This window comes from Siphateles boraxobius, unplaced genomic scaffold (assembly GCF_051911475.1).
Source record: "Siphateles boraxobius isolate OS27281-9 unplaced genomic scaffold, OSU_SipBor_1 19, whole genome shotgun sequence".
Taxonomy (NCBI): domain Eukaryota; kingdom Metazoa; phylum Chordata; class Actinopteri; order Cypriniformes; family Leuciscidae; genus Siphateles; species Siphateles boraxobius.
In genome coordinates, this window is record NW_027508799.1 from 29,003,017 (window position 1) to 29,017,905 (window position 14,889).

Consider the following 14,889-nt stretch of genomic DNA (forward strand, 5'->3'; position numbering starts at 1 on the left):
ATACAAAATATCAAAACATAATTGATACCAGCACTCTGTAATCAGAGAGTGAGATATCTCGTTTCACAGAAGCTCTTACAGTTATCAATAAGTCAACATTTGCGCATTGAACTTAACTGAGACAGTGGACGGCACGCTGACACCATTATAGCCATATAGCCACGCCCACGCAGTGTCTCGTCCAATGGCCGACAGCTGAAGCTGTTCGTTAAAACCGGGGAACGGCGGCGTCCGTGATCATTCATAACGGCAAGGGAGAGAACTTGAGAATCAAGCCGACAAATCAAACAGGAAGCGGAATTAAAGCAGTGTTCATGTGTAGGAACTAGAAGTGCGCTTGGATATAGCATTCTCTCTTCGGCGTCTTTGTGTTCTCACTGGTATCACTGTATGGGCAATACTGAAAGTTTTGTCAGCGATTGAGTTTCTTAGCCATTCTGCGTCCCTTTCCCAATGAACCCAATGCACTTGGAGACGGGAGGCAGGCTAAGCATGGGATTACTTTTGTGATGTGGATTGTAATAGCCTTGGAAGAAAAAAGTGATCTACTTCTCAACAATGTGAGAGGACCTGCGTCCTGGATTCTCATATTTCTGGATATTCTGAAAATAATCGGCAACAGCTGAGAGGCGTTATAACATATTTTCCGTGGCTCTCACGCTCTCTCAGGTGTCTGCATGCGTGTTGTGAGACCAACATGGGATTGTTGTTGCCCCTATAGGTCGGACCCCGTGTGAAGAAGCATTTACTCATGTCTAATTTGCTTTCTGAGACCTTTACCAATGCGTTTGCTAAAGTCCGCCTATCATCGGATAGGGTTTTAAAAAGAGTTATTCGCCTTATAAATTCAATCATGAACTTTGCCGTTCGCGTGCTCCAGTTATTTATTGTGACGCTTCTGTATTTTTCAGCTGTCAAGGTAAGTTTTATATCCTTACGCATAGTACACATAGAGTAAGACGCAGAGGTATTGGTTGAATTTGAAATAGTGTTATTTCGAATGTAATGTCTGCGCCACTATATTGGACGTCCTTGTGTTTCCCCTTGCGAGGTCATTGACCATGTTTTGCCAAGCTCTTCAAAATTACGTGAACAAGCCAATCTGATCATCCCACATTGAGCCATTTAACACCATATACATGATAGGCTACAACCGGGGAAATCCAGCGATATACGCAACCCAAGTTCATTCAATTGTATGGAAGTTTGTTGTCGATTTTGGTGAAGGCCCTATCATAACCACCTTAGTGATATTATTACGCTTTTAAAGGCGCAGCTACAGTATACAGTTCAGACGGACCGGCCACCAACATAGAGATATAAATCATTAGGTTATGATTTCAGCCTATCTTCAGAAATTCTTCACCAAATAGACTTACTCTTGATAAAATGCAAAACTTTATATGGAAGAGCATGGATTAATAAGAATAAAACTGTTACTCAGTTTGACAGTCTGATTGAAGTGCACGTGTCTCCATGGAGCTTCTGCAAAATCTGAAGTGTGAGACCTGACATGTTCACAAGTCTCAAATGCAGAGTTCAAGGCCAGTTTTGATTTGAGACTAGACTTATGACAAAAGACTGTCAAGTCTCAGAGCTTTCTTAAGGCCAAGTCTTTAGTCTCTTTTTAATATAGTTTTCTGTATACTACAGGTTAATGCTTTATATGTTATGTGCACTTGAGTAAAATTATTATTATTTTTAAATCAGTGTTTAAGTATACACACACACACACACACACACACACACACACACACACACACACACACACACACACACACACACACACACACAAACACACACACACACACACACAAATGATCATTCTTTGTGATAGCTAACCCTAATAAGTTTTTAGTTTTTTTTTTAAGAACCATGACTTTGAATTGAAATTAGATAATTTGTTGCATCATCCTAAAACTTGAATGATGATGCCATGGTGAATAACTAGTTAAACCTGTTAGGACTCTTGATTATTGATTGTGAACAAATATGTATAACTGAACACAGTCTTTAAATATGGATTTCTATCAAAAAGTTGTTGTTGTTTTATTTACCACAGAGTGCCTACATACCCAGGGAGGGAGGCAAAAGCACATATGACGGTGAGTTTCTGCTTGAACTCAATGGTGTCATCTTGAGACTGGACACATACAGAGCCCTCTGGTGGAATGGTTAAGGAGGGCAATGCTGTGCCTTTAATCAAACTGACACCGTATAGCTTAGGATAAATTGTTGTATTTATTAGAAGCTCACGATCCAGTATGGTTTGTTTTACATCTTAACACACAAATCTCCAAGGGATCATTTGGATCACGCATTGCCAAACCGCTCATTGCTCAATCTCTTTTAAGCCTCGAGAACCAGACTACACATTATTTAATTACAATACGTTTGTGCTTTTCTTATTCATGTAAAAAAAAAAAAAAAACTCAAACAGCTGTGCAGAATATACACACAGGCTAATTTGGGGTCTTTTGTTTTCGTTAAGTAGGCCGAGTACAACACAAGGAATGTACATGATTTAAATGGACACCCCTGCCAGTCACAAATTCCTAGAAGGGCTCCCTGATTTCCAAACAGTGTTGGCCATGAAAAAATTGTGCAACTCTTGGCCAAAAAGGTCCTACGTTTTTGGCAAAAAACAAACAAACAAGTAACTGATTGTCCTCTTTTTTTCTCTAACTTGCAGTGGTGCCATTCATGGAGGTGTATAACAAGTCACTTTGTCGTCCTCGGGAGGTGCTGGTGGAAATTCAACAGGAATACCCTGATGACATAGAGCATATCTTCATACCGTCCTGTGTGGTTCTCACTCGCTGTGCTGGGTGCTGCAATGATGAGATGATGGAATGCACCCCCACCGTCACATACAACATTACCTTGGAGGTTAGAGACCCCTAACTTCCAGACTGTTGCTCTCTTTTTCTCTTTATATTCTCCCACTATCTGTCTGAATCTTGTTAAGTCTACTTTTTGGAAACCCTACACTCCTTTACTTTGTCTCCCACACTCAAACCCTTTATCTCTCTCTTTTTGGCCAAGCTAACAGGGTTTCTTCTGAATGAGAGTAGCCAATTTTTAGGTAGTGTTGAATGTAGCTTTTACTTAAAGGGGTAGTTCACTCAAAAATAAAAATTGTCATCATTTACTCACCATTTATGAGTTAATTTTCTTATGTTAAACAATGTTTCTTATGTTTCTTATGTTAAACGTTAAAGATAGTTGACGGTAGCCATTGACTTCCATAGTATTTTTTTCCCGTACTATGGAAGTCAATGGCTACCTTCAACTATTTGATAACAAACATTCTTTAAAATATTTTCTTTTGTTATAACAAAATTTACATTTTTTAGTGAACTGTCCCTTTAACAATAACACTGCCTGATATGTCTATGATGTGGTGTTTTAATGTTTGTTATTGCTTTTTTCTGTAGATTAAAAGATTGAAACCACTCCGTCATCAAGGTGACTTTTTCATGAGTTTTTCAGAACACAGTGAATGCCAGTGTCGGTAAGAATCCTCATTTCTACACTCATACATACATACATACATATAGTTACCTGAATGGGGACAAATTATTTCTTACCCATGAAAGAAAACCTTTTCCATAGAAAAAAAGGTTTTTGTTTGTTTTTTTACTTTTGAAGACTTTACTATAAGGAAGATTGTCCCTAGAGGAAGGCTGTCAGATTCCGCTAACTTTTGGGGACACTTCTTTATGCCATCTATTATCTGCTCTGTTATTGTATTTCTAGCTGTATTAATATAACTGAGGGGTGTAAGTGGATGTTTGTCTGTTCTTTTTTGTGCTCATGACAAACACGTTCACTCAGGTAATGTCTCGCTCTTTTTGTTGCTCTTTCAGGCTGAAAAAAGATCTTCCAGAGAAAAGAGAAAAGTGAGTGACATTGTTCTAGTGTGGTGATGTGACATTGTTCACTGTGTGTGTGTGTGCGCCTGTATGTGCTTTTGCTCTCGCATTGTTTTGTCATTTTCCCCTCCATCATTCTTGCATTCATTCTTGTTTCCTAATCTCTCTGCCTCTATCTCAGTCACTCTTATCTCCAGCTAGGTGTATTCCTTCTTGTTTTCCTTTTCTGCCTGATCCTTTCATCGAAGCTCGTTGCTTTTCATGTTATATAAAGCCATAAAATCTGATCATGAGAGAACAGTGGAACTCTTCACTGTTGTTTTTAAACACATGATATGAGGTAACAGGTGATTTAGATCTCGAAAATTGTTAGTTCTATCATTGTCAAACTAAAGCCAAGCTAAAACTAGGACTGGGCGATGTAATGTATGCATGATATCTTTGCTGGCAATATAAATTATACATATTATATACATATTATATATTATACGTTTTATTATACATATATGTACTTTCTAAATATTTTTTATATATTGAAATAAAAAACAACACTTTTTTTAAAAGCCTTTTTAAGCTATATTGCCCAGCCCTAGCACAAGACCAGAACTACTGCTTTTGTTAATCCAGCCTTCTCCAGATGAACTGAGATACTCTCTGACCCGTACACCATTATCTGATCTCACTTCCTTTTTAATGTCTTCATGTCGTTGCACGTTGCTCTCTCAAGTGTAAAAGTGTAAAAAGCCCCTCAGGTGTGTGAAGAGCTGCGTGAACAGGTGTGCGAGTATCGCCCTCTAGTTCAATGCCCTCGCCCTACATTCATCTCATCGTCGACTAAGCTCTGCTTTTTGATTTGAGGTTCATTGAGGTAACAGAGAGATTTGTCATCTCTGAAGTGTCTTTACATCCGGTGATAAGATAATGTTTTCAGCGTTTGTTTATGAGTCCGTTTCCACTCCTCAGAGATACTGCAGCGGTCAGTCAACCCCCTCTCAATGCCTCCCTCTCACCAGAGAATGTGGGCCGAAGTGTTTGAAAGTTTACTGAAGTTGAGGGTGTTGATCTTGTGGCTGATGTGTTACGGGTCAGAGGTTATCTCTAGGGGTTTAAAAAGTTTAAATGCTTTCTGGTTCTGGTAAACAAGTGGCCCTTTGACACAGAGGCTGTTCTACGACAGAGCACCTTGTCCACAGACACTGATGACAATGATTGAATTTGATCTATGAAAAGAATGAATTTAATCGTAGAGAACAACCAGCCTGATTTGTCAGCCGAGTACAGGAGCAAATTCAACTTTATAGTCCTGACTCTCTGTTTAAAGAGCTTCGTATCATTTGTAAGAAATGCCTATGAAATGATTGATTCAATTAAACGTTTTCAAATATTATTAGTGAATATTGCATATGTCGGCCACCCTGATCTCTGCTTATTTTCTTAGAGCATTGAAAAGCCCATTTTGGTCAACCACTAATGCAAATAACTTTAAAGAGATCGCAGCACATCAGTTTGTACTCTGATTGCGAGATAGGGGAAAGTTCACATTCTTGCTGCCTGACGTGTCTGACGTGATATGCCAGGATTCTCAGCTATCTGAAAGATAAATGTACGTGTATGCCGCTAATACTGAGTGTTGATTTGCTGATTGATCAGTATTCTCATTATAAGGAAAGAGAGCTTTTGACGGTTTCCATTAGACTTCACTAATATAAGAGAGTTCAATCTCGCCAGTAGACTTTGAGTTTTGGCTCAATTTAAATCGGTTTGTCTGTGTTTTGCACCAGCCAGGAATCCTGTTAACATTAGTGATGCTTTTGAAGATTTAATGCCTTGTTTATTTATTGAAACTGCTTCGTGAGAGAGATTCTGAATTATTGGTGAATTTTCCCAGAGCCTGGCTGGCTTTTTATTTCAAATTCAAACGCCCCTGGAGTTTGCTGTCGTGTCAGGCACTAATACAAGAATAAGAAGAGAAAGTTGTTTTGAGAAAGTTGTGTTTTAGTGGGACATGTTTACTGATGTTTCCATCTGGATCATTTTAGCACTACGTTCACTGCAATCTGACTGTGTGGATGATCTTTTGCAACAACTCCGATTCAGTTTTTGTTTTTCGATGTTCTTCTTTGTTTGTCATGTTCCCTTTTCCAGAAAACCCCGGAAGGGCAAAGGCCAAAAGAGAAAGAAAAACCGTGAAAAAAAGCGGGATTTGTACGTCACCTCTGCGTTTGCCTCTTCTCACCTGCACCTGAGTGTGGCGCTTTTGGTCGTCAAAATAATTTGGGAGGAGATTTTATGCCTACTTTAATCAGTGTATTTCTGTCGGACGGTTTTAATTGCCATTAATCCATTAACTCCTCTGCCACTTAATTCAAACTCACCATACCACAAAACCACATGCTCGATCTCTGCTCTCACAGAGCTTGCCTTACTAATGCAGAAGCACATGCTAAAACTATTAACATAAACAACGTTTGGCCAAATTGTTTAGGATTTTTTTTTGTAAAAGGTACAAACCAGTAGAGTGCAACAGTGACTGTCCACTTTTATAGTCAGAATTGTTTTCCCATTCAGTCTCCTTAGGCATCTTCGGTAAAGCGTTCTAAGCCTTTAACCAAACCATTCAACTCCAAGATGAATCATACAACCTTTGATTTGAACAAAGCAAGTATTTGGAAAAAAGTAGTCTCTTATGAGAGAGTGTACTATTCATTCCATACAGCGTTGTGAATGATGTAATCCAAACAAGAGCCACAATACACTAACAAGTCTGACAAGTCTGTATACAGATGATACAATTTGGCATGAGGTTTTTATTGTATAGTAGTGACATATATTGGTTGTGGGTATGGAGACTCCTTGGATTTCGTCATTAGCAATGCTTTATGGGAATGGACAGTCAGTGGCCTCAGAAGCAACCTAGCAAAATGAACTCATGGTAGGTCTATCTGTTTTTCAATGGGGGGGGGGGGGGATTTCTATTTCGGGGGGTTGAATGGGATTTCTATTTCTGGAGCCGTACAGTTGCGCTCTATAGTTTGTGCCACAGGACCTAATAAATAAATCAAGCTCTATGATTGGTGGAGGTGAGCAGTGGGGAGGTAGCCGACATAAAAACTTACCTGACCTACTCAGCATGGCTTTCTGTTGATGGTACTAATTTGTCACAATATTTCTGTTGGAAACAAAACCTTGTTTGTGCCACTTCCTGTTTTTAGAATGTGAATTATTGTTCTCACATTTTTTTATTGTATTATGACTATTATCCTCACATTGTTCTGTCCTCTCTGACATATGAGAAGGATTGTGTGAGATTTTTATTTTTTTTATTCATTGCTATGAGTTTTGTTTTACGCAAGCACAGCATTACGAAAGTCAAACAGCCTGTTTACTTTGGTGCTTCTCCCAGTAATTGGAAAGTCAAATGTATTTCAAAGAAATGCGTACATGAGGACAATCTGCTCCTGTGAGACTGATGCTTTTGAGGTCAGTATTTTTCTGAGGGCTGGGGTTTGGGTTTTCATATAAAAATAAATAAATAAATAAATAAATAAATTAGATTTAAGGCCTGTCGAAACAAAGATCATGAAAGTATGTTTTTGTTTGCACCACAACTATTCACATTGAATTTATGACATTCTCTGAGAAGATTTGGATTTCATGTTTGGATTTAAAATCTTATTGTGACTTAATACTAAGAACATCATTGAGATGTGGTGCTCATGCAAGTATAAATAAGACATTTCCCTAACACAGGCCTTTTCTCGCAATATTCCTGTCCATTTTTCCTGTCAAGAAAGTGGCCAAAGCACATAAATGGGTAAACTATAAGTCTTGTGCATGTTTTACATGCCAATCGTTCTTTGTGTAAATAGGCCTTTACACTGTTGTGATTTAAAGTCAGGTCAGGGTTAAATGTAGAATTTAGAATGTGGTTTTGATAAGCCTGTCCTCAGAGCAATATTGGCTTCAAACAAGGTCAGTTGGCACAAATGCGTGTGAATCTTGGAGTCCATCATTTCGCGCTGTACATGTGTCCTTATGACATAGATCCAACACTACAAGAAGCAATAAACTGAAACACTGGATTCTTATGCACTGTTCTCTCTCTGCCTTTTATTCCAGTATGCTTTTCTAAAATGGAAAGAGTGAAAATTAAATAGTTTGTGGTTGTTTTTATTGTTTTCCTACATCAACTGAGCTTGCAGGTGCATGGCCACATCCTGCCTATAACTTCAGCTATTTACACTCTACAAAACCCCTTCGGACCCTCAGAAGGGGCGAAACCGTGGTACCGGACCAGGGTGCTTCAAAAAGTGTACTGCTTGACTCACTGAGTGCCTGTGTGTGTATGTTTGGGTGAAAGTGTTTAATAATGGCCATTACTATGTGTCAGCAGTAATCTCCCCAATCCTTCTCCTTTTCTCTCATTCTCTCGCTCTTCAGTAGTCATTGTGAGCCTTGCTGTTCTACTTGCTCTGAAAGGAGAAGAAGATTGTTTGTTCAAGACCCCGAGACGTGTCAGTGCTCCTGTAAACACTCTGAAGCCGACTGCAGGTCTAGACAACTAGAACTCAACGAAAGGACCTGCAGGTGTGTTTGTAAATGTACACTTTTTTGTGTATTTACACATGTTAGTGCAAGACTGGCCTTCCTGTTTTTGTATTTTCATATATATCCCATGACAAAAGATATGTTGCTCAGAGGTTAATCTTTCATTTAAAGCAATAGTTCAGTCAGAGATCAAGTGAACTCTGTCATCATTTACTCATTGTCACATTGTATCAAACCCTACGACGTTTTTACTTGGGTAGAAGACAAATGGAGATTTTTGGCAGAATGTTCATTCTGCCCTTTTCCCTTGAAAGTGTCAGTTGCTGCTTCTTTAAATATAAGCTTTGTCTCAGATCTTTCTCCTAAACAACTGAAAGATATGTTGATCTATTGAAAGAGTGTAAAAATGATTTGTCTGGTAAATGTAGCATCTTGGTAAATCAGAGTACAGTTTGAGACATTGATCTCTTCTGAAAATGTAGGAGATATATGTAAGATACTCTATTTGTCAGAAGGAGCCTTTGTTTGGCAGGAACCTTGAGCAAAGGTTTAATCTTCTTCCTGTCTAGGATAAAACAATTGAGATGTTATAGAGATTTCATTTGTGATTTTTCTACTTACTTTCCCAGATGTGACAAACCAAGAAGGTGAACCGAACAGATTTCAGAATGGACTCTGACATGAAGGAATATTTCACCAATAATTCACAGCACTTTGAACTTTCAGCTTTGACCTTTGGTCTCATTTTTCCATCACGGAGATATTGAGAGAATGAAGTGAAGGGGTTGGGAAAGGTGGGGGGTTAATAGTCAATGAAATGCTCTGTCTGTATATTTTCATGATTTTCATGTGTGTATTAAGTGAACCGAGAGACTGAAAGCACAGGATTTGATTTGCTGCTAAAGGGTCTTCGCAAAAGACCTACGTAAACGTTTCTGATCTTGGCTGGCGTGCGTAAAGTCGTACTCAACGAAACACATCACTGGATTTGGGTCTGCTGTGCAGTTTTTCATGTGAATCTAAATGTAAACGAGCGCAAACAAAACATTTGGAGGACTGCAAAAGTGCGTCAGCGTCCACTACACGCTGTGGAATCATTCCTCCCAGTACTTGAACACTGAGCACAATGCGTGTGTTTTTATAGACGGACAAATGACTGGAGTTTTGATGGTAGACCAAACTGATTCTGCCATTGGAATGTCACACAGTGATGCCATGGAAACCTGCTGGGTGCTGTGGTAAATGTTTGCACCAGAGCTCTGACCTTGACGAGGCAAACTCAAGAGGATTTTGATCATATTCACTCCTTAAAGGGATATTCATTCTTTGACATGTTGGAAACCACTTTGAATAGATTGTGTGATTAGATTCCATGCTTTCACACCACTGGGGATTTAAAGGGATAGTTCACCCAAAAAGGATTTACTCACCCTCATGTCGTTCCAAACCAGTAGGACTATCGTTCATCTTCGGAACACAAATTAAGATCTTTTTGAGCTTTCTGTCCCTCCATTGACAACTACACAGCTGATCCTTTGACGCTTCAAAAATTTCATAAAGAGATCATAAAACGAATCCATATGAATCGATTGGTTTAGTTCAAATTTTCTGAAGAGTTTCAAGTGCTTTATTTGATGAACAGATTTTATTTAGGCTTTTATTCACATTTAAACATTGTGGAGGGACAGAAAGCTCTCAGATTTCATAAAAAAGATCTTCATTTGTGTTCCGAAGATGAACGAAAGTCTTATGGGTTTGGAACGACATGAGGGCGTATAAATGATGACAAAATAAAAAATTTCGGGTAAACTATCCCTTTAAGATGACAATTCTGTGCTAGGTTTTATGTTGTCGTTTCAGCTAGTCTTGGAATTTTAGTCCAATTTAGTAATTTATGATTATTATTTTTTCTGAATATTTTCAGTATTCTATCTCTTTGTATTTAATTTGACCTATTTATGTGCAGTGTTATGTTAATATGGATCTTCTTGTCCTTTTTCGTCTGCAAAGCTCCATGAAAAAGCTTTTCATCCTGTTTTATTTTCCGTAGATGAACAGAGAAACATTCCTATAACTGATCAGTGAGTTATGTTGCCAACTGCCTTGACTTTGCCACCTTACTGCAGATGTGTGTGTGTGTGTGCCGTGTGATCTCTAACCAACTGTGTAAATGTGATTTTGTGTGTATACGAGGCTAGTGTTTGTGTGCGTGTATGTGTGAGTACGTTTTGGCGAAGCAGTCTTGACGAAACCGTCTTGATGTCAGTGTGACATACGTATTGAATAACAATATGGCAGCCAAATGTAAATATAGGCCAAACTCATGCCACCATTTTCTTCTACTATAATAAGATCTAACAAGCTGAAACGGTATGCTTAAATGTGGTCTTGTTTGATTGGAGTTTTACAGTTTAAACATTATTTATTTACTCTATGTAAATATGTTGGATATTAACATCTTTTTGTTTCCGTGTAATGTAGTACAGCATATTTATTTTCAAAATATATTGCTCTTTTTCTATAAAATTTTGTTTGAAAACTTTCACAGTTTTGATGCATCTGTACTGTACGATAACGTCAAAACACCTCAAAATCATAATCTTGATTAATTTATGATTCCACAAGCATCATTGCCATTCAGGAGTCAAGTCAAGTCAAGTCACCTTTATTTATATAGCGCTTTTTACAATACAGATTGTATCAAAGCAGCTTCACAGTGATAACATGAAAATATAGGAGCATCTATGATATTAATTCTTGTAAACTTTTGACTTTTACTTTTTGTGGACCAATCGCCTTCTGCAAATAATTTGGTTTAACCTGAAACTGTCATCAAAGAATTGGTCCCAAAGAAAACAGGTGTATGATGCTCCTGCATGTCTCGATTGTATCCATACATACTGTAACGTATTGCATTGGCCACATCCCATTTCTCAGCATTTTCTGCTTCCTGTTGTTGGGTTTAACGTCAGGAAACTTTTCAATGAAGCTGTTCTAAATCACGGAAACTACATTCATACCGAGCTGCAGGTGAAGCTTCATGCTAAAATTATATTCGTGTACACTTTTACATTTATCTTTTACTATAGTTCACTCCATCTCTGCACAAAGTATTCCCTGCATTCCTGGAATGATTCCTAAATTTCATGAAACATGCTTTAACATTTTTGTAACAACTTAATGCACTTCAAAAAAGCATATCAGTGTTAGGCCTTAAAACAATGCTTGATTTTTGTATTAGTTGTTTTAGATGTTGCCTAGAGTTGCATCACTTACAGATTCCACTTTAAAGTGATATTGTTGTCCAGAATGTGTCCACCACGTGGTAGTTCAATTTCGGAGCACATTACGTAGGAATGTTTTGGTTTGTTAAACTATAAAACATACAAATGTTAAACTAGCCATTACCATTCCAGACATTTCCCATATGTCTTGCTAAACCTGAGCCCACTGGTCCATGTGATCATCAGAAAGGCAGCCATCAGTAGATCTGTGTTAATGAGGCTTAGGTTTAAGAGCAGTTTGTGGAACTTTGCGTGTTTGTTTTGAAACAGCTGATTTTAGCCTGAGCGGCGCTCCACTAACTCTAGATTAGCCAATATGTTTGACATAATATGACCACGTGAAGCACTTAAGAGCAGCAGCTCAACACTACCTATGAAATATAAGATAATCCTCATGCCACTCTCCCCCCACCTGCACAAGCCCCTCAGCTGCTTAAATACCCCAGGAATGTTGTAAGTGACTTAATCTGTGATTAGAGGAGGAATTTTAGGGTGGCATGTTCACGTCTCCGGTGCAAATCATCATAGTGTTGGATCTGCCAGTGAACTTTACCCCATCAGTTTAACTCAAATTGCATGAACCGGAAGGTTGTAGGTTTAAATCCCAGATATTTCTTGAATTTCTGTCAATCAGGAAATGGCCATGTTTCCTTGACTTGTAACTGATATAATTGACTGGATACTCCACTTAGTACCTCTGTTTAAAATATTTAACTTAACTAAATTAATTTAATATTAAAACTTTTTTTTTTAATTTAGCCAATTTGCATGTCCTTGTTCATCACCGACTGTTATTTTTTAAGGTTTATTAAAGGTTTAATTTAAGGTTAATCAGATTCCACCTAAATTTTGCCTTAATTGAAATTAAAATCATGTATTGTCTATGGTACTTTCTGGTAATGTGCAACTTTGTATTTCCCCTCAATTTCCATTCAGCCTTGTTATGCAGTGAAATTTCCCCCTTTTTCATTTTTCACACAGTATGTCAGTATTTAGAGGGATAGTTCACCCAAATTTTTTAAATTCTGTTATCATTTACTTTACTCACCCTCAAGTTGTTCCAAACCTGCATGAATTTCTTTCTTCTGCTGAACACAAAAGAAGACATTTTGAAGAATATCAGTAACCAAACAGTTAATGGTCCCTATTGACTTCTATAGTATAGAAAAATACTATACTATAGAAAGAAATTCATGCAGGTTTGGAAAATCCCTTTCAGTATAAAAAACTTATGTTTATTATAAGTTTATTATAGTTTATTAAGTTTATTATTACTGTGGTGTGGTGTAACTATTTTTGCTAGCTAACTGCTTGTGCTCTTTCATATGCAGTGCTTCCATTACTAATCCGCTATCAATTCAAATTATATGAACTCTAAACTTACTGTGAGCAGGGTTGAAATCAATTTGGTAGTAACTTTGCAAGGCTATAACCACCTCTTTTGCATATACAAATCTGCACAATGCAGAAATGCATCTATTAGGCTTTTGTTACACTTTTGTTTTTGCCCCATTTTTCATGAGCTGAACTCAAAGATCTAAGACTTTTTCTATGTACACAAAAGGCCTGTTTCTCTCAAATATTGTTCACAAATCTAGCTAAATCTGTGTTAGTGAGCACTTCTCCTTTGCCGGGATAATCCATCCACCTCACAGTTGTGGCATATCAAGATGCTGATTAGAAAGCATAATTATTGCACAGGTGTGCCTTAGGCTGGCCACAATAAAAGTCCGCTCTAAAATGTGCAGTTTTATCACACAGCACAATGCCACAGATGTTGCAAGTTTTGAGGGAGCGTGCAATTGGCATGCTGACTGCAGAAATGTCCACCAGAGCTTTTGCCCATGAATTGAATGTTCATTTCTCTACCATAAGCCATCTCCAAAGGCATTTCAGAGAATTTGGCAGTACATCCAACCGGCCTCACAACCGCAGGCCATGTGTAACCACACCAGCCCAGGACCTCCACATCCAGCATCTTCATCTCCAAGATCGTCTGAGACCAGCCATCCGGACAGCTGCTGCAACAATCGGTTAGCATAACCAAAGAACTTCTGCACAAACTGTCAGAAACATCTCAGGGAAGCTCATTTGCATGCTCGTCGTCTTCATCGGGGTCTCCACCTGACTGTAGTTCGTCGTCGTAACCGACTTGAGTGGGCAAATGCTCTCATTCGATGGCGTCTGGCACTTTGGAGAGTTGTTCTCTTCACGGATGAATCCCGGTTTTCACTGTGCAGGGCAGATGGCAGATGGCGTGTACGGCGTCGTATGGGTGAGCGGTTTGCTGATGTCAACGTTGTGGATGGAGTGGCCCATGGTGGCGATGGGGTTATGGTATGGGCAGGCACATGTTATGGACAACGAACACAGGTGCATTTTATTGATGGCATTTTGAATGCACTGACATACCTTGACGAGATCCTGAGGCCCATTGTTATGCCATTCATCCACGACCATTACCTCATGTTGCAGCATGATAATGCACACCTGTGCAATAATCATGCTGTCTAATCAGCATCTTGATATGCTGTGAGGTAGATGGATTATCTTGGCAAAGGATAAGTGCTCACTAACACAGATTTAGACAGATTTGTCAACAGTATTTGAGAGAAATAGGCCTTTTGTGTACATAGGAAAAGTCATAGATCTTTGATTTCAGCTCATGAAAAATGGGGTCAAAAACAAAAGCGTTGCATTTATAATTTTGTTCAGTGTAGATCTGAGAGACACAGTGCTGAGTCTTGAGTTCTTGACATTGATTTTACTGTTTATCAAGCAGTCATAAATTGGTGCCATGTGTAATTGTCATGTTGCTGAAAATAAACTGGAATTTACCCTCATTTCCAACAGTGTGGCGTGATCAAGGTCTGCGTCTTTAAAAATCAGAGGCAGTCCACACCCTGCTGTAGAGACGTGCACTCTGTCAGGAACATACAATTGTCCAATGGCATCATTACTCATCTGTCCACGTCTCACACCTGTGTGTGAGAGCATCAGATTAGGTGCGTGCTCACCTACACATACTGCATTTGCATGTACAACCACCATTTAGTCATCAATCTTATAAAACACGGCTATATTTAACATTTTGTTGCCATCACATAGGGTATGGAAATGTGTTTGAAGAAAAAGAGCATGAGTGGGAATGAATAAACTACCCATTTGAAATTTCCTTGCCA

The 14,889-nt window shown here is 38.5% G+C and overlaps 1 protein-coding gene across 4 annotated transcripts; it reads left to right on the forward strand.

Moving 5' to 3' along the window:
* Window positions 1-235: 235 nt before the first annotated feature.
* vegfab (vascular endothelial growth factor Ab) lies at window positions 236-10,965 on the forward strand. 4 transcript variants are annotated; one of them, XM_077234793.1, is made up of 8 exons: window positions 236-919; window positions 2,063-2,105; window positions 2,693-2,889; window positions 3,438-3,514; window positions 3,870-3,902; window positions 6,021-6,080; window positions 8,316-8,462; window positions 9,053-10,965. In XM_077234793.1, the coding sequence occupies exons 1-8, from the start codon at window positions 752-754 to the stop codon at window positions 9,072-9,074; spliced, it is 747 nt and encodes a 248-aa protein (XP_077090908.1). In that variant the 5' UTR covers window positions 236-751; the 3' UTR covers window positions 9,075-10,965. The 4 variants fall into 4 exon arrangements, with proteins under 4 accessions (XP_077090908.1, XP_077090909.1, XP_077090910.1 ...); XM_077234792.1 differs by having other exon boundaries at window positions 243-919; window positions 8,319-8,462; XM_077234794.1 differs by lacking the exon at window positions 6,021-6,080.
* The last annotated feature ends 3,924 nt before the right edge of the window (window positions 10,966-14,889 follow it).

Bases quoted from the DNA above. Each gene is read 5' to 3' on its own strand.
- vegfab (XM_077234793.1), top strand. From the start codon at position 752: ATGTCTAATTTGCTTTCTGAGACCTTTACCAATGCGTTTGCTAAAGTC. The intron at 920-2,062 runs GTAAGTTTTATA...TATTTACCACAG, and splicing joins TGTATTTTTCAGCTGTCAAG to AGTGCCTACATACCCAGGGA. The intron at 2,890-3,437 runs GTTAGAGACCCC...TTTTTTCTGTAG, and splicing joins CATACAACATTACCTTGGAG to ATTAAAAGATTGAAACCACT.